At 42.0% G+C, this 25241-nt stretch overlaps 1 protein-coding gene across 1 annotated transcript in view; it reads right to left on the reverse strand.

The window, feature by feature from the left end:
• Positions 1-14650, reverse strand: part of nos1 (nitric oxide synthase 1 (neuronal)) — a 67979-nt gene extending 53329 nt beyond the window's left edge. Inside the window, exons 1-3 of the mRNA XM_064972927.1 lie at positions 14492-14650; positions 7073-7840; positions 2458-2587 (exon numbers count right to left, since the gene is read on the reverse strand). Coding sequence (XP_064828999.1) covers positions 2458-2587; positions 7073-7809 — 867 coding nt within the window. The 5' untranslated portion in view covers positions 7810-7840; positions 14492-14650. The remainder of the gene's footprint in view (positions 1-2457; positions 2588-7072; positions 7841-14491) is intronic.
• Between the last annotated feature and the right edge of the window lie 10591 nt (positions 14651-25241).

Genomic DNA, 25241 nt, shown 5'->3' on the forward strand with positions numbered 1-25241 from the left:
CCTACCCTGGCCAAAACCTAACCCAGACAAAGCTGGGCAAATTGGGCGCCACCCTATGGGACTCCCAATTACAGCCAGTTGTGATACAGCCTGGAATCGAACCAGGGTCTTTAGTGATGCCTCTAGCACTGAGATGCGGTGCCTTAGACCGCTGAGCCACTCAGGAGCCAAAACCGTCATAATTGGGCACCTGTGTAAACGCAGCCAGTGAGAGACAGGAGAAACACACCCCCATCAGGTAGAAAGGTAATCAGCATCCTTAACACTAGCATGATTGACTGCTAATTGCCAGCTCCCTCAGCTTGTCTACTCTGATGTGGTTATTAAGTGATGATCGCTTGAATGAATGTAATTTACCACAAGTTTGATTGTTGTATTGAATTGATTCTAAAGTGCTCAGGTCTCTCCATGCGGCTGAACCTCAAATCAAAAGGAAATCAATCCCACACCTTGTAATACTGCTCATCATCATCTCTCAAGACATTATTGCAAAACCACGCGGTGAAGGCACCTCAAACAACGGGCGTAAATTGTAGTGCTGCTGAGGCGATGAAAGCAAAACGTCAATCGAGGCCCATTGAATTTTTCAGAGAATAGGAGGAGAGACCCGTCTGAATTCATTTGATTCCTCAGAGAGAGAAGTGATTCTGTGCCCATTACGAAATGCTCACCCACCCAGCCAGCGATAGGATGCATACAAACGTGTGCCATTGTCATCATCTCCAAGTTCCTTTATACAGAAAGCCTATTGTGCAGCTAGGCCACAGAAAGCGAGCTTATTACCCCTGTAGTCAAACAGACGAGTACAATTACACTTTTACATGTTAAGTAGGAGAGAGAACATGTTCTTAACATTAAGAACATGAATCATGAATTGGGGGAATGAAGAAAAATAAAATGGATCAGTTGACAGAGTTTGACTGGTTGAACTCTTTTCAGTGACATTATGCAGAAGAGCACAGGATAAGAGAACTTCTGCCACGGTGCTACTTATGCTTATCCTGAGGTGCATCAAAGGAGAGCCAAGCGACATCTCCAGAACCCGGTGGCGGTATCGTGACAGAACATTCTGCCACTTCCAATTATTAACCAGTCAATTATACAGTAGAAGCTTTAGCAGTGAGCTCAGCACAAGACACAGCCAGAGTCCAGGACAGTCCTCCCCATAAAGTAAGAAATAATCATTCCAAGCCTATCATCATGTCATCAAGCCCTTTCAGTCTAACTGAAATACGAATTTCAACTCTACAACCGTGTCATTTGGTAGTTCTGTAGCCTCCCGTCTCTCGTAGGATGGAGAATGACATATTGCACAACAAGTGGATGTCCTGCTTCACCATATTATCAAGGAAATATGGAAAATGGCTGAGAGAATCAAAAGGTAATTTATAACAATCATACATTTATCTCAGACTTTTTACATGTTAGTCATACACCTCTACACTCTCCTATGAGTCAGAAGTCATGGCAGACACACACCTACTGTAGGCCATCTGGAAACACAGCTCTGCGTCTACCTACGATGGCGCCAGTACGCCTTGCTGAGACACACACATCCCCCATCTCCACTACACACATACACACACGCACGTATCCCTCCAGACCTCAAAGACCTAAATGGAGGGGACCTCAAAATACCTAATTTGGAGAGGGCCAAATCAGAGGAGAAAGATGAATCAGCTCCCTCTGCAACCACAGCTGCACACATTCATTAGTTCCTTCGATCGTGTCTCTCCATCCGGCCTCATTCACTACGAGAGCAGGGGGGCTCAAGCAGCCCAGCCTACGTCACAAGTGGGTGGATCATCATGGGACCATGTGCGGATTATGACACAAACGTGCATGTGTAGACGCACACACACACACACCCCAGACCCCTGGCTCTCTCTCTCCACTTACAACCAGACTCTCCATATGAGATGTGTAAACTGGCTTTCATGCTCTGACAGCTATCAGCCGGAAGGATCGAATGCCCAGGTGATGAGATCTTGAGCCAAGAGGGGCTTTGCCTTGTTGTTATGATACACAGTCACACTCGTAGAAAGCTCTAAGTGTTCCAAGAACAAGGAACACGCAATATATAGATTAGGGGGTTATAGAAGCATGTCATGTGCGACTCTAGGGGAATCGCCATGGGCTAGCATGCGCTTACATACACATATGGGAGGATAGGCTTTCACAAGCGGGTTCACTCGAAAGGCATGTAAGTACACATTCATAAACATATGCACACACTTATAAAAAACGGTTCCAAAGGGGTTCTTCGGCTGTCCCCATAGGAGAACTCTTTGCGGTTCCATGAAGAATAGTCTGTGTAAAGAGTTCTACCTGGAAGCAAAAAAGGGTTTTCCAAAGGGTTCTCCTATGTGGACAGCCAAAGAACCCTTTGGGGGAAAAAAAGGTGCTAACTAGAACCTAAGAGTGCATACGCACACAAACATAGTTGAGTGTTTTTACCTCGTCCTTCTCAGAGTAAGGGTTGGTGAGCACCGTCTGCATGTTGTTGTCCTTCCTCCACAGGTCTTCACACGCACTGTTCTTATCAGACGCCAGCTGGGGTGACATACCATTTCCCATACCAAGGTCCCTGCAAGGCACATACAGTTCCGTGAAAGGTAGGTGTGTTAACATCTGGTATTAAAACCCACTATTTACGTCTTCACTTTGAGAGACGAGATCAAAACATAGATGAAATGCTCCCTTGAACTAAATCAAAAACACTGAGAACTTGCCAAACAATTGCTTAACATACAATAACTCATTTACTACGAATACAATGACAGTTGCTGTGGTGACAAACATATAGAAACAATAACCAAAAAGCACTAAGAGAAACAATTCCACTAAAACAACATACAGAGGAAGTATATCTAACTAAGATCTATGGGCAAGCAGAACTACATAGAACATCTGGGTCTTTCCATGAAATGAGTCTCTTTCGATATGTTAAGTAGAAATTATACACCAATATTGAATTGTAAAAGCCTGCTATATTAATTTCCATTTAATATGGAAAATGTATACTTTTTATATGAATAAAGACTCACTAAAGTGCAAAAATTATGCATTTTGTTATGTACCTCTGACTTTCTACGGTAGAAGATTTTAACCCACTTAACCTGGAGAAATGTTTGGGTTTTCACCATCATTGTAAGGCCCTAATTATTTTGGTTGCTTTGACATTCATTTCTGAAGATTATTTATTTAATTACGGATTCATTTCAGGCTAAAAACAAAAGAAACCTGTCCCTCATTTTAAGGTCAACCCTGTTACGTGGACTGAACTTTAAATTTTTTACATTGAGCATCGAATAGTTAAATCAGTGTAAAAGTAGGCGAGCTGGTTCTCGTCTTTTTGGCCATTTCCTGGTGTTTTGTGGTGGAATATTTAGTGGATTACCCATAGATACAGGCTGGAAATGTTAACAATTTAGATTTTTTTTTGTGAAGCTTGCATTACACATAAGATTCCATTCCCCCTGTCACAAGATAATTTATGGCTGATTTAAGAAGAAAAAAGTCAAACCTGTTACTTTATTTGGCACTTAATATAGTAAAAAAAATATTAAATGTAACTCGAGATGGGAAAACATGTTTATTAAGTTGAACATGTGCTATTCATGACAGTGTTAAAATTAACAGATTTACACTACCCAAATGGGACTCATTTCGTGGAACGACCCATCTGTGTCCAAGCAGAGATTAGATAGACAATGGGTTCTCATAGCCTTTGTGTGCAGTGGAAACCCCATGAGACGTGAATAATCACAGCAGCAAACTCATCAGCGTGTGATTTGAGGTTTGCATTGCTTCACAACACCCACACATCTCCTCTCTCTTGAGCGCATGTCCACGCTAATTGTAAATCTTCAGTCGCACGTCAGATCATTTCTCTCGCCCTAAAACACACACCACAGGGCGCCAAACCGTCTCTCCCTCACACTGCGTACAATTAATTCCTTCAATTTGCTAAACAACCATATTCATCGCCTCCACAATTCTGCAGACCTACTCAGAAACTAAAAAAAAAACACAAGAGTAGTTATTATACATTGCATTCCGAAAGTATTCAAACCCCTTTTGTTACATTACAGCCTTATTCAAAAATATATTACGTTATTTGTTTTTGACAATCTACACACAATACCTCATAATGACAGAGTGAAAACCAGGTTGACATTTTTGCACATTTACTCAAAACAAAAAACAGAAATACCTTATAAGTATTCAGACCCTTTGCTATGAAACTTGAAATTGAGCTCATGTAAATCCTGTTTTCATTGATCATCCTTGAGATGTTTCTACAACTTGATTGGAGTCCACCTGTGGTAAATTCAATTGAATGGACATGATTTGGAAAGGCATTCACATGTCTATATAAGGTCCCACAGTTGACAGTGCATGTCAGAGCAAAAACCAGGCCATTAGGTTGAAGGAATTGCCCGTAGAGCTCAGAGACAGGATTGTGTTGAGGCACAGATCTGGGGAAGGGTAGCAAAACATTTCTGCAGCATTGAAGGCCCCCGAGAACACAGTGGCCTCAATCATTCTTAAATGGAAGAAGTTTGGAACCACCAACACTCTTCCTAGAGCTGACCGCCCGGCCAGAATGAGCAATCGAGGGAGAAAAGCCTTGGTCAGGGAGGTGATCAAGACCCTGATGGTCACTCTGACAGAGCTCTAGAGTTCCTTTTTGGCGATGGGAGAACCTTCCAGAAGGACAACTATCTTCGCAGCACTCCACCAATCAGGCCTTTTGATAGAGTGGCTTCACAGGACAGCCAGCTTGGAGTTTGGGTATGTATTTCCGCAGCAGGGACTGGGAGACTAGTCAGGATCGAGGGAAAGATGAATGGAGCAAAGTACAGAGAGATCCTTGATGAAAACCTGTCACAGAGCGCTCAGAACCTCAGACTGTGGTGACGGTTCACCTTCCAACAGGACAACGACCCTAAGCACACAGCCAAGACAACGCAGGAGTGGCTTCGGGACAAGTCTCTGAATATCCTTGAGTGGCCCAGCCAGAGCCCGGACTTGAACATCTCTGGAGAGACCTGGAAATTGCTGTGCAGCGACGCTCCCCATCCAACCTGAGAGCTTGAGAGGATCTGCAGAGAGGTAATTAGATAAACTCCACAAATACAGGTGTACCAAGCTTGTAGTGTCATACCCAAGCAGATTCAAGGCTGTAGTCACTGCCAAAGGTACTTTAATAAAGTACTGAGTAAAAGGTCTGGGGGGAAACGGTTTTTGCTTTGTCATTATGGTGTACTGTGTGTAAATTATTGAGGGATTTAAAACAATCTAATACATTTTAGAATAAGGCTGTAATGTAACAAAATGTGGAAAAGGTCAAGGGGTCTGAATACTTTCCGAATGCACTACGCATAGTTTGTCATTACTCCATTATATTGTAGTGGGTTTCAGGGTGTTATTTTAACGAACCTAACGCAATGGTAAATCTTAGCGCTATACTGTAGGTCAAGGGTGTGTTAGAAATATTTTGGCAATTTTTATTGTGGGAATTATGAGCGCATTTGAGCAAAAAGGCTGGCTTTTGATGAATAAATAAGTTTGAAGCTTGACCTCTCACTGGCCAATCAGAATATGCTCCATGGCACACACAAAATTCAAATAGTGTATTATTTAATCAAATAATGTATTGATTTTGTAATCAAACTACAATTTTGAATGTTAGTCCGCTATAGCCTAGGTTGTTAAATAGTCTACAGAAACAAAACATAGGCCTGTAATTAACCAGCCTTTGTTATAGCCTTTAGGCATAAGTCAAGGGTAGCCTACGGAGGGTTTTAGTTTTTAAAATCATATGAAACGGAAAACAAGCAATTGTTACATGAAAATACATTCTAAATATAAAGGTCAACCAGTATCATCTTATCAATGCATGATGGGCATTGACACATGTAGCCTACATGGATTTTTATTTTTTTTAAATGTACCAACCACGTTACCTCTATGACCTGCTTTACGCTGGTCTTAAATCTCCCAACATGTGCTGCATGAAATTCTCACTTTTGCGCTTGTTTTCAAGGACACTTCAGATATTGCCACCCTTCCCATCTCAATGCAAGCAAGCTGTTATTAAGACAGATAAATTGCTGAACCTGGTGCGGAACACGCCAGAGCGTGCCGAAATTGCAAAATAATGTGTTTGGCACTTGCGCCGCCGTAGCACCAGCTGAAAATAGAGCCCTCAGCGTGAAAACAGCTTTTGGTAAATAGCTCTAGTTAATATGCTGTTCTATTTCAATTCAACAGCTATCAACTTATTAGCGAGATGATACTGCGCAAATAGTCAGATAACAGTGAAAGCCTGCCCTGAGTCAATACCGCCATTTCATTTTCTATAATCCTTCACCTCTATTGGGTGCTCTTTGGAGAGCCTCTTTAGTGATTGAGCTTTGCAGTATCTGAACGTCATCATAACCCTAACAAGGAAATCAGGTTAGCTAGCCAAATCTTTCCCGTCTCAAATGCCAACACGTTTTCAGTCTGCCCTTCTAAAATACAGGAGGCATTTAAATCTCATTTGTTGTTAAGTACCATAGCTTATTTATCAACCACAATAGAATTTCCACAGTGCTTTGTTTTGAGGTAGACTTAAAGTACATTTTACATCCGTTTTCCAAAGAAGCTATGATTAATTTGAGGATGGGAACCAGCAGAGCACACATAGGGGGTTGACGCAGTGCTATTGATTGAGGTACTGTATGTACCATGCTCTCTCAGATTTTGATTGGATACATGTACACAGGAGGTGTAAGATGTCAGTGTCTACAGTATAATCACTACTGCAGGCCTTTGAGTGGGTTACAGTCAACAATAGGAGCTCTCCAAAGAAAATAACCACAAGAATCAGATTGAAACCTTTTAATCCATCTGTCACGGACCAATTGCTCCCTGATGTGAATAGAAGCAAACACACGAGAAATGTAGAGATCTATAATTAGCCTGCAGTAATATTCTCATTCTACCATCTAACCAACTAAATGATCACTGTGTTGTGGTGTTGTGATGTGTATGTACGGTCGGGTTCAATAGGTCAGCTCACCGGTCCACCTGCACCTCAGCGTCCCTGCGCTCTATGGTCCTCTGTTCCTCTCCGTTGATCTCCCTCTTACTGTTCTTGATCAGCTGCAGCACCGGCTCGATCTCCTTCAGCATGTCGTTGTTCTCCTCCACACCATTCAGAAGCAGTGCCCCGCAGCCCCTGTCTCTGAGCATGGGATCTTGGGCTGCGATCAGTGCCTGCACCCCTCCCCTCTGGAGCATGGCCTCTCTGTGGAACGGGGTCACCGAGGGGGAGGACAGGTTCTCGATGGCCCTCAGCTGCTGTGGGTCCTTGCCTCCCTGCCCCGGGCTAAGGGGGCTTAACGGACAGCAGCGCTCGTAGGACTTGGAAGCGGGGAAGACTGGCCTGGTGACCCTGACGGTCCTCTGATGTCCATCCCCAGTCAGGGTGGTCTCCAGGTGGGTGGTGAAGCCCTCTGGGCCCCGGAGGATGAGGACAGCGTGGCTCTCAGGGGACACATTCTTCAGGGTCTCAAGGGCCCGCTCATAGCTGAGTTCCACCAGGGGCTTGTTGTTGACTGCCAGTACTATGTCCCCCACCTGGACCAGGCCACACTCTTCGGCAGACCCGCCCCGGATCAGGTCGGACACTATGACGGGCGGCTTGCAGACGCGCTGCTTGACAAGGAAGCCCAGTCCACCCACCTTTCTCTTGAAGAGACGCACCGAGATGATGTTGGGCTGCAGCTGGCACACTGTGGGCTCAGACTCCTGCATGGTGTCTGGCGGTGTATTTCCACTCAGGGATCTGTAGCATACAGAAGAAGAATTAATGGGAGTGAAGTCAAGTTGTGTTAGTAAAAGAGGACATGGACTTCACTTTGTGACCTGTTTGATAGTGTGTTTACAGATGCAAATGTGAATCTTCATAGAAACATGATTTTACACTGAACATTACAGTCTTTGAGTCAGTCATTTTAGTTGTGGAGATAATCCAGTATGTTACTGTCTGGGCCTGCTGGCACATATTGACTTCTTGTCATTCCCTTTAAAGCGCGGTCTGTCTAATTGAATGAAAACTGTAGCTATCAATGACTTGTAGGGGTATTATTGAACTAATGATCTGATCCTGGATCAGTAGTGAACTTCTACCTATTTGATTTCTCTCCCTGCTCTTCTGGATGTGTTGTAACATACAGTATTTCAGTTTCTGATTCACTGTTACGTTCTTAGCTGGAAGGTTGTTGTGTTTGAGCAGTGGAAAGTGCTTTTGACAGTTTGTCACAAAAGAATATCAAACCTTGGTAATGTTGGCTATAGTCGTGATCTGTTTGATATAATAACAGATTTATTTTCTTATCTATTTAGAAATAGTGAGTAAGATAAAGGCTTCAATGCAAGATGACTCATCTTGTTTATAGCGATACCCTTGTCAGACAGAAAAATCATACGTTTGTATGGCTATGCAACTCTGCGCTGAGTGAAAGACAGCAGACAACGTTGCATGGCTGATGGGCTGGGTTACACACAACTTTCAAAACATAGTATACATAGTTAGCAGTGTTCAACACACTTCTATTTTATTTTTCAAATGCTTTTCAAAATGTTCCAATTGGCTACGTTTATATGACTTCAATAACCCGCACAATATGACCATGTCTATAGTTTCTTAAAATAATTTCAATGTTAACAATCCAGCAGAATTCATAACATGGGCAACGCTTGATTGCGGTGAGGTGACATGTCCTTGTGGGTGGTAAAGTATCAATAAAAAAATTAAATAAGAGCACCAAGGACAGCTCCCTATGGCATATAACCAATCCAGCACCACGGACGTCGCTCATTATCCCTATGTGTATTACAATTTCGTTCAGCTTTCTCTAGCTTCAAGTAACCATTTTTTAAACGTTTAAATATTTTGACTAGTATGTACTGTTTGTAACCAACAGTATCATAAATTTAGTGTTAGATGTTTCTTGAAAATTCCGATCACTTTCCCAAAAATGTAAGTTAGCTGTTCACATGCAGAAATGCCAGACATTGTCTATCTATCGCTTAGACAAAGTGAAAGAACCAGAAAGATCAGTGTTAGTCCACTGGAATTATTTGAAGTTTGGTTCTTTTCATTATTTGTTTATATCCTGCCCACTGGGGAAACCAAAGAGCACTTGTTCGACTGCTCAGTTCATATTCCCCCGGACACAATAGCAATCCCTGATCTTCCTACTTCTCCTCGATCACATTCCCAAATACAGGTGTGCCAAGCTTGTAGCGTCATACCCAAGAAGACTCTATGCTATAATCACTGCCAAAGGTGCTTCAACAAAGTACTGAGTAAAGTGTCTGAATGCTTATGTAAATTATTTTTAATAAATAAGCAAGAATTTAAAAAAAAAAACTGTTTTTGCCCTGTCATTATGGGGCATTGTGTGTTGATTGAGGGGGGGGGGGGGGACTATTTTATAAGGCTGCAACTTAACAAAATGTGGAAAAAGTCCAGGGGTCTGAATACTTCCCAAAGGCACTGTACATACCCTAGGCAGAGGTACTCAACCCTATGAGGTCCAGAGCCTGCTGGTTTTCAGTGCTCTCTGATAATTTACTGAACACACCTGGTATCTCTGATTAGAGGGGAACAATGAATAAAAATGCACTGCAACTGGCTTTGAGTTCCAGAGTTGAGTTTGAGAGCACAAGGCTATTGTGTATATAGTAAGCACCAGTGGCCATGCAACCTAATGTTTGTTACTTTTATGCAGCAAGTGCATCTTCCAATTGCGCTAATTGCGAAACACACATCCGTTTTCTGATTTTTAAAAACAAAGCTTTGCATGTGTAGCAAAGCGGACCCTGGGTATCCAAGGGAGGTGACTGGTGGGAATGAGTAAGACCCGTGGTTGTAGAAAAATAGTACTTGATTTATTGTAGATGAAAAGTACTAGATGTATTAGAACTTGATTTATTGTAGACTTCAGCAAACATGACGTGACTTGACAAACAGTTGTCCATAGCAGTAACATCCAGGATGCAAAATGAGGGAAGACGCCGAGTCTAACCTCAGCCCTTCAATAGGGTTTCTACTGCAGGTAAGAGTAGTACTAAATGCTAAACAGCATAACTAGCGATTGCACCTCTCAACAGAGCCCAACTCTCCCCCTCACTGGGACTAAAGAGCCTACCAGGACATCTAAAATCAACTTCAAGTACATAAAGGATTCAACAAACATTGTAAAATTGGGCTTAACCCCAAGTTGAGAGAAAAGGACAGCATGTAGTTAAAATATATATATAAATATTGTAGCACCTAAACCACGCAAATAATGATTCACCAATGAGAATGTACATTTAATTAGCCAATTTGTACATTGTTAATTAAGACCAGGCAATCCTATGGAAAAACATGATTTAAGTAAAACACATTCATTACTTTAAATAACCATATTTAGTCCAGTACCCTATAGTTTAAAAGACAGCGCTGCATTAAGTAGAACATGATTAGAGATAGTACTCAAACAAAGCTTGGGTGAGCTGCGTGCTAATTACCTAACTCACCACACCTGGCTTCAACCTAAGCAATCAACTTGGTAGCAAACATTTAAGGTCAGGCACACCTAAAATGGAGGATAACTATGCATGGCAAGGGACAAGTGCACTTTATCCAAACCACACATGTATATAAACTCAGCAAAAAAAGAAAAGTTCCTTTTTCAGGACCCTGCCTTTCAAAGATAATTTGTAAAAATCCAAATAACTTCACATATCGTCATTGTAAAGGGTTTAAACCCTATTTCCCATGCTTGTTCAATGAACCATAAACAATTAATGAACATGCACCTGTGGAACTGTCGTTAAGACACTAACAGCTTACAGAAGGTAGGAAATTAAGGTCACAGTTATGAAAACATAGGACACTAAAGAGGCCTTTCTACTGACTCTGAAAAACACCAAAAGAATGATGCCGAGGGTCCCTGCTCATCTGCTTGAATGTGCCTTAGGCATGCTGCAAGGAGGCATGAGGACTGCAGATGTGGCCAGGGCAATAAATTGCTATGTCTGTACTGTGAGATGCCTAAGACAGTGCTACAGGATGGACAACTGATCGTCCTCACAGTGGCAGACCACGTGTAACAACACCTGCACAGGATCGGTACATCACACCTGCGGGACAGGAACGCACAATCCCTCAATCAGTGGTCAGAATGTCCGCAATAGGCTGAGAGAGGCTGGACTGAGGGCTTGTAGGCCTGTTGTAAGGCAGGTCCTCACCAGACATCACCGGCAACAACGTCACCTATGGGCACCATACTGATCGTTCTGTGCGTGATTTCCTGCAAGACAGGAATGTCAGTCTTCTGCCATGGCCAGCGAAGAGTCCGGATCTCAATCCCACTGAGCAAGTCTTGGGGTGGAAGGGTAGCCTAGTGGTTAGAGCGTTGGACTAGTAACCGGAAGGTTGTAAGTTCAAACCCCTGAACTGACAAGGTACAAATCTGTCATTCTGCTCCTCAAAAGGTTGTTAAACCCACTGTTCCAAGACTGTCATTGAAAATAAGAATTTGTTCTTAACTGACTTGCCCAGAAAAATAAATTTCTGGGACCTGTTTGATCAGAGGGTGAGGGCTAGGGTCATTCCCCCAGAAATGTCTGGGAGCTTGGTGGAAGAGTTGGGCAAGAGCTGGAAAATCTGGTGCAGTCCACCAGGAGGAGATGCACTGCAGTATTTAATGCAGCTGGTGGCAACATCAGATACTGACTTGATTTTGACCCCCCCCTTTGTTCAGTGACACATTATTCCATTTCTGTTAGTCACATGTCTGTGGAACTTGTTCAGTTGTTGAACCTTGTTATGTTCATACAAATAAATACACATGTTAAGTTTACTGAAAATAAACGCAGTTGACAGTGAGAAGATGCTTCTTTTTTTGCTGAATTTATAACTTTTTACAGATCAGTGACTGAAATAAGACTTGACTTTAGCTATATTTATTAGATTATACAGAAGCAGGACTGGACAACCTTCTTTACATGCAGCTTGAGGTTTAGGTCATGGTCAAGGTTTCTGGCCATAGGCTTTACATTAGTGGACAAATGACCAAGGTTATTTACAATCTGTGTTCTAGCAAGAGGAGGGGGGGGGGTCAATAAAACAACCTTTGATTTCTTATCATTGAGCTGGAGAAAATTGTCAGTCATCCAACATTTGATGTCAGCAAGACACTTGTGAAAGGTATGGTCTCTGGGTCTGATTGGTTAATAAAGCCGTGTGTCATCCGCATTGCAGTGAACTGAATGTTATGATTGCGGATGATGTCACCAAGGGAAGCATGACAGATAAAAAAGGATACGGCCCAGTCTGACCCCTGAGAGACACCAGAGTGAAAAGGTGCTGGGGACCCTACTGAACCACCCATGCTCACTGAGAAACGTCTGCCACAGATATGACCTGAGCCAGTCGAGGGCAATGCTGGAGATTCCCACTCACCTCTCCAGCCAGTCAACAAAGATGTTAAGATCAAGAGTATCAAATGCGGCACGGAGATCAAAATAACTCAAATAGAGCATTCACCGACAGACAACAGAAGATCATTACTGACTTTCAATAAAGCAGCGTTCTTGCTTTGAAGTGAGCAGAAGCCAGACTGGAAGTTGTTCATACTCAAATAAGCCAACTATTGCTAGAAAAAAAACTTTTTGTAAAATCTTGGATAAAAAAAAATAATAATCAAAAAAGACATTTGGAGATAGGTCTACAATTACTCAGTGAGGAGGGGTCTCGATTGGGATTTTTAAGGAGAGGTTGAATCACAGCAGTTAAAGTCAGGGAGCTATTTACAATAGAATGTTGGGGACAACTGTAGGCATAACCTCTGTTGGTCATCTCGAAAGGATCACTTCCAAGAGGTAGGAGGTCTTTATGGGAGCTACAGTATCAAGGAGAAACTCAAAGGATATTTGAGTGAAAGGAAGCAGTAGTCTTAGAGTAGTTGCCTCAAGTGCCCCCTGACCGGCTACTGTCAATCTGGGATCTAATATTTTTGTACTTTTCTGTAAAGAATCGTAAAAACTGTTCGCAGAGGACAGGGGATACAAGCATGCCCAGGCTTTACCACAACCGGCCGTGATTGGGAGTCCCATAAGGCGGGCCCAGCGTCGTCCGGGTTTGGCCAGTGTAGGCCGTAATTGTAAATAAGAATTTGTTCTTAACAGACTTGACTAGTTAAAAAAAAACATTCAATTAAAATAAAACAGGTCACGCTCAATTGTTGTAATCAGAATTTTCTAATTGTGGGAGTTTAGAGAACAGGGTGAGAAGAAGTAGTCAGCTCTTGCATCTTTAAAGCGGCAATCTGTAGTTCTAACAATTAAAAAGAATCACCCCACCACTAGTTTGGTAAAAAGCTGAGGGATGGGGCTGGAGAAATGTAACCACTCAAACTCATGGACAGAGCTGTGGATACAAGGACTGAACATTCATGATATCAAAATGATAGTGTTACCATGCTTTGAGGCTATACAGCCCTCAAACTCAACTCTGGAACCGAAAGCCAGATCCACTGCGTTTTTCTTTCATTGTTGCCCTCTAAATCAGGGACTACATTAAACCAGGGACTGATTTAGACCTGGAGCACCAGGTGGGTGCAGGTAGAACAGAAGACCAGCAGGCTCCAGACCTTGTAGGGTAAGAGTTGAATACCCCTGCTATTCAGTGTTGTTGTTGTTTTTACATGTACATTGTTTACAAACAAGCTTATATTTTTGGTGCTGATGTGGTACAACAGTTCAACTAAGCTCACAAGGCACATAATGGGGCGGCACACACACATGGGGCGGCAGGGTAGCCTAGTGGTTAGAGCGTTGGACTAGTAACCTGAAGGTTGCGAGTTCAAACCCCCGAGCTGACAAGGTACAAATCTGTCGTTCTGCCCCTGAACAGGCAGTTAACCCACTGTTCCCAGGCCGTCATTGAAAATAAGAATTTATTCTTAACTGACTTGCCTGGTTAAATAAAGGTAAAAAAAAATAAAAATAAGTTATATTCGTCAAGAATCAATACAGTATCATTTAAGTCTAAAAATGTATGTATCTACTGCAGATTGCCCCTTTAACCGTAATTTATCATCCTTCCATGCATATTCAGATGTTCTAAATTCACTTTTTTTAAAGGCACAAGTGTGATCATTTAATAAAGGTGAGACTTTGGCAGACAGTTAATTATTGGACTTAACTGGTGCCACAGTTCAAAGTAAATATTGTCAAAGTAATGCGCTATGCACTATTTTTGGAAAGCCATTAACCGACAACAAAATCAACAGTAAGACTGAGCAGTTGTTACATTCAATTTGACAGTATATAATGTGTGAAACAGCAACGATAGTGATGCATAATCAACAGCATTAAACAGCCATAAAATGCGTAATTTTCTGTATGGTGCGTTGTTTGAATAATTCAAGAAACTCACCTCTGAGAACAACAAGTTCACTTGCACAACGAACTGTTGCAAATACAAGTGACAGATGAACTCCTCTCGTGCGTATTCGTTGTCCTCGGAATCTGCACACACAGTTTGTTCGCTTCGCTCGAGCTCCTCAAGTCCCACTTGTGAGCGTTGTCTCATTAGAGTCGCGGCATGCCTGTGCTTCTCTGCGCGCCAGGGTGCCGTATAAATATGGAGCACGAGAGACACTGTGACGAGCGCAGATTGGGTCGTGCGCGGGCATTTATACCCTGGTCGGTGAAGTTTCCACTTCTTTAATCACCAAACTACACTAGTCCCTTCTGAGTACACTCGTCACACCCATTGCAAATGTTATTGCCAATATTTGTATTTACCCACATGTTGTTTACTCCATTTTAAACTTCAAAACATGACTTGTGTGTAGGCAATATAAGGAGATTGCCTAATGGGACCAAAATACACAATTCTGCCAATTGTGTGGCCCATGCAATCAAATGTAGTCTAAAATAATTTCATGAATTGATATCAAGGGCATGTGTCATATTAATTTAAATGATTGATCAGGACTATAGGTTTATGGCATTTAATAACTACTTTTAGCCAGTGGGACACTTGTATGTACTATTGGTGCCTTCATGACGTCATGACTTGGAATTCTGAGTTGGATGACATTTTCAAAAACGATTTTTCCCAGTCAGAGCTGGTTTTTTCAGAGTTCTCAGTTGTCTTGAATGCACTGAAGTTGGAATTCAGAGATATCCGAGTTCCCAGTTGTTTTGAATGTGGCAAATGTTCAAAATTCCTTGCACAGATAAGTGATGTCATTGCCAATGCCAAACACACACACACCACAACCCTGTTTTTTCTTTATGTGACACAAACTTAACCTTTATTTCCAACAACAGCCCACTGAAGGATCTCCTTGGAATAGGCAAAATAATGCCATTAGCCATCAGTTCACATTGGAGTAGAGTAACTAAAGAAAAAGGCTATACTTACAAAAGTTTTTCTGGATAAGAGTATCTGATAAATTAATAAATGTAATCTGTTTGTATATAAACTGCCTCAGTTGGCTCTCCAATGATTTTGCCCTGTCCAATGTTGTTATCTGCCCAGGTAGAGGAGAGGCCATTTTGACCTCACAGATATAGCAACCAATTAAAGAGGAAATCCTGTGTTTGAAAAGGTGACGTGAAGGTGCACGTCACCTTCACGTTAGATAATGATACAGATATCACCAGTCATGGAGTTCCTTGACATTGAACTCCAATCATATTTTGTGACTGAGGTATAGTTTTTTTTATTCTCAGGCAGTTACTCTCCAGGAATACCCAGCTGTCACAGTGTTCAAGGATGTCAACCCTGGTATTTAATGGTAAGAGACCAGGATTACATTTCAGTTCCTTTCCCTTCACCCAGAAGTGTCCACTCATTCACTCCCCCTCACAGTTAAAAGCATTGGGTTGGTGCAACCACAGCTAGAGCGCGTCCTGTGTGGATCACTTGGTAAAGCATGGTGCTTGCAAAGCCAGGGCTGTGGGTTCAATTGCACAAAGGACTAGTATGAAAATGTTTGTACTCACCATGTAAGTCGCTTTGAATAAGAGCATCTTCTACATTACTCAGATGTTAAGGTCACTGCTGTCCACACTGACTAGCAAAGTATATGGGACAAAGGATGCTGTATGCATTACTGCCTGCCAATCTGCACTGCTCTTTTGACCCAAATTGCTCCCTAGCTGTCAGATTTAAAAAACGTCACGACAGGCCTGATGGAAACAGCAAATTTGTTGGTAAACTTTCCCGAATGTCAACAAAAGAAAATATGCTAGACAAGGTGGGATCTTTTTGCATCTGTAAAATTAATTATGCAGGCCTCCTGTATGGTGCAGCAGTCTAAGGCACTACATCGCAGTGCTTGAGGCGTCACTACAGACTACACTACAGTTTGATCTCAGGCTGTGTCAAAACCATCAGTGACCGGAATCCCATAGGGCGGCGCACAATTGGCCTAGCATCGTCCTGGTTAGGGGAGGGTTTGGCCGGGGGGGCTATACTGGGCTCATTGCGCTCTAGCGACTCCTTTTGGCAGGTCGTGTGCCTGCAAGCTGACTTCGGTCATCAGTTGAACAGTGTTTCCTCTGACACATTGCAGTGCGACTGGCTTCTGGGTTAATGTACGTTGTGATATGTTGTGTGGTCCTTCCACTATGACTCGGGAAAGAATGCAGTTTATTAGGCTACAGAAGAAATAAGTTATGATGAACTTCACAAGGTGGTTAACGTGCACGCCACAGGAGGACAGGCTCATAGTAATGGCTGGAGCAGAATTCGTGGAATGGTGTCAAATACTCCCGTGGTGCACGCAGTGATTGATGCTCCTTTCCAATAAATATCAAGGGATTTATTCTGGAGACATGATGACCGATGCTTGGCTGCCTTTTGACAAATAACAATTATCTTTCTCTTTTGTCCATAAAAATGTCATGCCAGGGTTTCCCAAACTCGGTCCTCGGGACCCCAGGGGGTGCACGTTTTGTTTTTAGCCCTAGCACTACACAGCTGATTCAAATAATCAAGTAAACAACAAGCTTCGATCGTTTGATTCAGGTGTGTAGTGTTAGGGCAAAAACCAAAACATGCACCCCTTGGGATCCCGAGGACCGAGTTAGGGAAACACTGATGTAGACTATCCGATCTGCGAGCTGTTGGCTAGAAGGCATGTGCCAAGACCAGAGTGGACACATTCACAATGTACTGTAACTATTTTATGTTTGCTGACAACACCATCAGTAGAGTTCAAAAAGTGATGGAAACCCATTTAACTTGTATTCTTTATTTGGTACCTGGGAATTTAACTGTAAAGGGTATGTGCACTACATCATCATGCACAGCCTTTAATCCGAAACTGGTCAATTTGATGGAAATACATCTCTGGTGGAAAAATTTGCGTCATTGTTTTTATGCAGATTTTATAATACTTGCATAAAAATCTGTTGCCAATTGGATGGAAACCTAGCTTGAAAAACATAACACTCTCACACACAAACACACAAACACACTGACACTCAAACACACACCCTGACACCACAGGAGGTTGGTGGCACCTTAATTGGGGAGGACGGCTCATAGTAATGGCTGGAACAGAATAAATGGAATGGTATCGAATTCCTTCCATTCACTCCATCCCAGTCATTATTATGAGTCGTCCTCCCCTCAGCAGCCTCCTGTGCCTGACACACTCAGCCTACTTCCCCGGCCGTGTCATTATGTCAATCACTTCTTGCTTGAGTGGTACCATCTGCCCTCTAATAAAGCCACGCGCCGCGGATCACTGTGCAAAGCCCCTGCTTAGCCCCACCAGCCGCCCGGCTGCTGGGCCTCATATCACATCACTAGAGTTAAGACTCACCAACTCACCAGCCAAACTAAAATTACATCTGTTACTTTTTATACTCAACCTATTCACCCCTGCCACCCTCCTTTTTGGAAACCAAACCACCGATGTCTTTGGAATATTGACAGAGAGAGAGAGAGAATGTGAGAGAGAGAGAGATTGAGGGTGTGTGTGTACGTTCATAGGTGTGTGCAGAAAGTGTGTAATGATGACAAGGGGGTCATTTTTGGAGGAAGGGTTGAGTCACATGATCCTCTCATGATGAAATATGATGACTTCATCCAGATTTACGCATTACATGCATGGGTTATTGACATATATGATACCTAAACATACACTGAGTGTACAAAACAATAGGAACACCTGCTCTTTCCATGACCTAGACTGACCAGGTGAATCCAGGTGAAAGTTATGATCCCTTATTGATGTCACTTGTTAAATCCATTACAATCAGTAAAGATGAAGGGGACGAGACAGGTTAAAGAAGGATTTTTATGCCTTGTGACATAGATTGTGTATAAGTGGCATTCTGAGGGTGAATGAACAAGACAAAAGATTTAAGTGCCTTTGAATGGGGTATGATAGTAGGTGCCAGGAGCACCTGTTTGAGTGTGTCAATAACTTTTTTTGTCCGCTCAACAGTTTCCCGTGTGTATCAAGAATGGTACATCACCCAAAGGACATCTAGCCAACTTGATAGAACTGTCGGAAGCATTGGAGTCAACATGGGCCAGCATCCCTGTGGAATGCTTTTGGCACCTTGTAGAGTCCACGCTCAACAAATTGAGGCTGTTCTGAGGGCAAAAGGGGGTGCAACTCAATATTAGGAAGGTATGACACATACTTAGTTCCTTTCTCACTTCCTTGTTCTCAACATTTGACTCAATGTCAAACTATGGATAGAGCTCACTTAATTGGTCAGGTGTGATATCCATGACATCGCTTGAAGTGCTCTCAATTTTTTGGTTACTATGGCAACTTTTTCATAATGTTTTTTTGGTGTAGGTATCTCTGTTGGATCCTTCTCGTTATTGCCAGTTACACCAAAAATACATTTCTTTCTCACTGTGTTTTGATTGTATATGTCTTTTGATGGATGAATGCTATTATTGGCCGTGTCAGGTAATTGGAATCCATTGGATTGTGTTTACATCGGTTTGAGGTAGCTTTTGATTACTTGATCATCATCTTGCTTAAGAGAAGATAGAATAACAACCCTGCAGAGGTTTAGTATGTTAGAACTATAACCACAGAGTGCCTTGATGGGAAAAGTAAGCCAATTAATCTTTATACATCTTTGGTTTTCTATCTCCCTTGTTTTCTCTGCCAGTCATAGACTACCCTTTTCAAAGAGCACCTTATACCAAGTCTCCATGGCCTTACAGGGTTCCAAAAAAAACGTCTCCACGTGTGTGTCTGCGAGCGCCATGTTGATTTTGTCTATCCCCACCAGATACGTTCATGAAACGGTAGGTTAAAATACCAAAACATACTGTGAACCAACTATATTCATTTGGGGACAGGTCGAAACACACAAGAAAGATTCATGGACATTTAGATAGCTTGTTGTTGCTAGTTAATTTGTCCTGGGATTGGGTTGTTATTTTACCTGAAATGCTTATGGTCCATTTTTTAGCTGGATCTTATGTAGAATTTTGGCCCATTTTGAATCAGGCAAAATTGTGTGTTCTCTACTCCGACAATTAATCCACAGATAAAAGGGGAAAATCTAGTCAGTTTTTGGTTTTCTTTGATTACTCTCTTCTCCTTCATCCATCTTCTTCTGTGAATTTTAAATGGCTTTTAGCAACCAACTTTAAGGTGCATTAACGCCACCAACTAGACAGGAGTGTGGACCTTGTTCATCTTTGAATTACCCACGTTGGTATAGGTATATGCATGTAACAACCAATGAGTATATGGGAGAGGCGGGACTTTTATTTGAGCGCCTGGCTACACAGACACCCTCGAGCAGTTTGGATGAAATTATTAAATAACATGTACTTTCTTTTTTTAATGGCAACGCTCGCACACGCAACGCAGCCGGTTTGGTCAATATGTTATAGCTTTGACCATTTGAACGAACCAGCATATTAGTTTTTCTTCTCAGAACTCTAACTTCATTGGAACTATTGTTATTCATAGTTCCAACTATGGCCCCCTTAGAACTCCCTTACAGCCCCCTAAAGGATTTTTGTTGATGTGTGGGCTGCAAAGTAATAAGGGATTTTACACCCTGGATGTATCAACATTTTCAACACTCTCCAACAGTCAACTACAGGGCAATGAGGAAAAGCAATGAAAAGCACACTATCGCTTCTTCAGTAGGGTTTAAGGGCCTCAAAAGTTGTAATTTAAAGTGTGATGAAATGCAGTATAATTCCAAAGGGTAGGCAGAGTGGTGATAACACATAGAAGGGTCTTTATGTATGCAAGCTGATATCATTATCTTCCCACTGGTTAGTGTAGGAAATCATTTCATTTGAAATGATACGAAACATGAGGGTTGCATTCCATCCGTTTAGCCTGTGGGTAATGCACTGTGGGACTGTGGCGGTTGCCTGACAACTCAAACTGAATTCTTTCGCTGCTCTATGTTCACTCCATACTTCAGTCTGAGACGGCCATCGTTGATGTCATTTGTGGTGACATCAAAATGTGGGGTGTTGTACAAAACAATGTCATCAGCTTTTGGATCATCTCTAACCAGAGTATCAAAGCCAAACCATGTGTGTTTTGGCTCTGGCCCAACTCATCAGTTTCTGGGACAAATCGGAAAGTTTTAGAATGTGTTTACGTTCTAGAAATCGTCTGGGAGTGATTCCTATCCAGACTCATTGGATAGGAGTAAGTACTTTGGGTAGCCAGGCAACCAAAGGACACCACAGAGCAAAAGAAACAAGTCGCTCCACACAGCGCCTCACACTTTCAAGAAAGACATCCTCCCACCCTTCTCTTCTGCATAGCCTTGAGGTTTCCTGAAACAAATTGGCTGTTCTCACTGAACAGAGTGTCAAATCATTTGAAGAACTAGAGACTAGAGACTAGAGACTAGAGACTAGAGACTAGAGACTAGAGACTAGAGAGAGAGAGAGAGAGAGGAGAGAGGGAGAGAGAGAGAGAGAGAGAGGGAGAGAGAGAGAGGTCAAAGGCACCTCTACAACTCTTACTTTGAATGTCTGTTATTTTCTTTAGTCAAGGTCTCTGGGCCTTCGGAACATTGTTGGCACTCTGTCGACTACGTCACTGTGTTAGGTGGAGGACCCCAGTGAACCGCAGCGTAGGGCTGTGGAGGCTTGAGGGCAACGGCTGCATCGTGGGTTCAAGGACTTGATCCTGTAAGAGTGAGTGTGTGTATGCTTGTGTGCGCGTGTGCATGTGAGGGACATGTCAATATGGAGGGGGCCTCTCAACAGGCTGTTAGCTGGATGATAATGTGCCTCCCTGAGTCGTGTGTCTCTCTCTCGTTGCCCAAAGGAGCTGGTGGGAGGCCAGAGAGCGAGGACTTTCAGGAGATATGAGACATTTTTAACCCACCCCTACCCTGGCACATTGTATGTTTAAACCATAACGCATAGTCTCAGCTCTGCTGGTTTGGTTTCCAGAAGCTCAATCAGAATGGTGCCAAAAGCCAAATGGTGCCAAAAGCCGAACGCTTCATTCCAAAATTGACTGAATAGTGAAGATCTGAATAAATAATTCTCTCATAGTTTATTTTCCTTCATTTTTTTTACAGGTACAATAAGTTGATTGACAATACTTGCTCATTTATAACAGTAGCCTGAAGAGGAGCAGCGTTGAATGTGTGGATTGGAAGCTGGGGAGGATCAGAGTGTGTAGGATCTTCAGGACGAAACTGTGGTAAACTAAGGACATAATACAAGTAGACTAATGCATTATTTCACAATGCCCCCCCCCCCCCCCCATAAGTACTCTAAGGGCTTTTATCAAAATAAACTGGCACAGAGAGTTTAAATAGGAAGCACATTTACACATTTACACATTCTTATGAAACTAAATAACAGATTATAGCATAGTCAAATCACTCCTAACATATCAGAGTCCGAAAGGAAAAACATAGATTTATGGAATTTTAAATTAGTTGAGCCAACCTTCTTATGATGCAGTAACGCAGAGTTGTGTAATGTAAGGGATTTTCGAAAACCTCTCTCGGTGGTTGGGTTTGGGTATGCCTTTCCACTCTATCTTTCTTCCTGGAAGATAACAAAAAGTTGTCCAAATATACTGCATCTTGTGTGGCCCTTTATGTTCTATTGTACTGAATGTCTTCTCCGGCTGTTTGAAACACAGCTACAGAGGACCTTTCCCCATTCAAAAAGGTCAGGCTTGTCATTTATAGTGAGGCTCTTTGCATCCATGTCTTCTTGCGCAAATGAGAAGAGGACATCGGGGGCCAAATAAACTGCAGTTGGAAATCTCTCCAGGCTCAGAGAGAGACTATGATGTGTGGCTCAAATGGTACTCTGATGTAACTGCATTGTGCTTGACAAATTCACGAGACTCGCTGGGACTGTGTGTGTGTGTCGGTGTCAAAGTATGATTCGTAATGTAATGGCGGTCACTTTTAAACCAATTTACTCCCAAGCCTCATCAGCTCTTGAAATATTATTAAGCAGCTTGTATCGTAAGCAAGAGAGATTATTGACGATATTATGATGGTCACAGAATGAGCAATGGTCACAGAAATATAGTGTATGTGTGACTGTGAACTTCATCCCCAGACATTAGTGCTTAGTTACATTTCAGGGGACTGAGTTACATTTTCATAATATGAATGCCATGAATCTTCACAGTATTATCTTCACTGTATTCCACTAGTCATCTCTTCCTATTGTCTCCAATGCTGAAGATAATATAAAGCACTTGAGAATAAAGTTAGAGCTGTACAATATTGTGCCAGTGTAACATCCATCTCAGTAGTTGTAGGCCATGACTTACACAGGGAGCACTGTGTCGGAGGAGGGTCTCACAGAAATCCTGGTCCTTGTGTCAGACAACGTCATTCAGTAGCAGGGTACTGGGTTCAAGCCTTTGAAAACACTTTCAGTAAGAAATAGATTGATAATGTGTTTAAGTCTGGAGCTAATTATGTTGTTGTTTGACTTGATTATCAGTTGTCTGTCTCTCTTGTTAGTAAAACTAATGTCCTACATCCACGGATTTGACATCTGTGATGCTTCAAGGAAAGAAATATCCCTATTAGATACAGAGGACAGGTGACACAATAGATAAGAAGAACTTACAGAACCGTATGTTAAATTCAATTAAAGTTACTAATTTGTACACATTTAGCAAGATTGCAACATTCTATTTCTATATTGTCTGATTCATTCATTTCCTTTTTATCGTAGTATTGCTTATTGGATACTACAGATGTAGGATCTTAATTTGAGGCAGTTTGTTACAGCAGGAAAATAATCCTGCAGAAACAGGAAATGTGAATTATTATATGGATTATAATTAATGGACATTTTTGTAGGGGTTGATACATTTTTCGTAAGGGAAAATCAAGTCTGAAATTTCAAAGTGAAAATTACAAACTTCAGAAGCCTTTTTAAACCTCATACACAAGACTTAACTTTTCCCCCATTACAGAGAAGTTTTCCTGCAAAAGGGTGATCAAATGAAGATCCTACATCTGTACCATTCTATAAAAGACAGTGTACTCCATTTAACTTTTTGACTTCTAATAACACTGTCTGGCTATGAGCCTAGCTGTCCACGGCCTCACTGCCACGCCTCACTTTAGTAATGACCGTCTCTAATACAGGTGGACACTGAACTTCAAAGAGGAGGGAATGTGTCTCAAACTGTGTCTCCTCATCGTAAAATGACTAAACCGTGGTGGCAACAGGTTAATAAATAATGGCTAAATAACTATTGACATACGAAATAGAAAAGAATGGATTCTACAGAGCTGATAGCAGCAAAAGAGGTCCTCTTCTGTATGTTGACTTCATTGAGCTTAAACCACTGTTGTGTAATTGTAGCATTCATTCATATCCAGCAGTGAGTTTCATGAGCTAAAACACAGTTCCAAGAGACACAATTAAATACTGTCTCAGTGTTATGTGTTGTATTTTATAGAGGGGGACGGTGCTACACAGAGTCCATCATATTGGACAATGTATCAGTTATAATTAGGGCCTGAGTTTTTCACCAATAGACCTGACAGAAAAAAACAGAACCATAGTTATAGTCTATAACTAGACTGTAGTGCTTCGTTGAATCCCTGTCCACAGAGTCTAGGATATGAGTGCTTGGTCTCTGAGTGTGTGATTGACAGAGAAAGTGGGTCACACGTGTGTAGGGCCTTGTTATACAGTAGCCCATAATTGCAGTCCATAACAAAGGTCACTACTTCAGTTTCAGATTAAGTGATTGGAATGTATTGTTTTATAGTAATTGCAGTTGTTTATTGTCTAGAGTTTTACGTGGACATGTCACATGTTCAGAATGTCACATGTTCCTGACTAAAAAGCACCACCAGCAAATAACCAGTCTGACAGACTCAGAGTGACAATGATCCACTTGTGTAACATCCCGTACACTTCCTCTGACACTCAGAGATCTAGCAAACATAACCTAACCTCTGGGGACAGAGAGTCAAGGGAGTGCAACAGCAGTCTTGGGGGCCAGAATCAATTTAAACTACTGTCTGTACACCACACACGACTACTTACGAAAATTGGAGGCATTAACCGGGGAGGAGAGCCTACTGGTTACAGCTCCCAAAACCATTATGTGGTTTTACTCAACTCTAAGAAAATCGGATGCTTATGTGTAACTGGGCAAATACTGTAAAGTGGGCTGGAGTGACGTGAGATCCATCGGTAGAATGCGTTTCAGCCGGAACACCACAATCTGTATTATCCATCAGAATTGAATAATAATGCTTAATTCTACCTTGGGTTTCTCAAAAGGCAGTTGAATAAGCAAAGACAAGGGGCATGGTTCGGGAGACGCAAGAAGATTCAAGAAAATCACAGTGACTGCCACAAGCTACTAAGATTCTGTACGGTGACATATAATGAATTTTAAATATGCCGAAGAATTTGCCCTTGGTCAATATCAAGGGAATAATAAATTAACTTTCTAATTTCAATATCAGGACAAGATAGGAAATTAGCAACATTAATGGCAGCATTAATGATATCTTGGGGCAAAATATGACTCATAGCCAGTTTGTTTTTCTCTTTTTTCCCTCCTAACCAACCTACAGTCTCATCCCTCCGACAGATATCACTGGCGGACAGAAATATATGACGAAACTCTGTGTGAAACATAAACAGCATATTGGCAAACCATGTCGATTGAAAGAATAGTATTGAGTGT

This window comes from Oncorhynchus masou, chromosome 1 (assembly GCF_036934945.1).
Source record: "Oncorhynchus masou masou isolate Uvic2021 chromosome 1, UVic_Omas_1.1, whole genome shotgun sequence".
Classification (NCBI taxonomy): domain Eukaryota; kingdom Metazoa; phylum Chordata; class Actinopteri; order Salmoniformes; family Salmonidae; genus Oncorhynchus; species Oncorhynchus masou.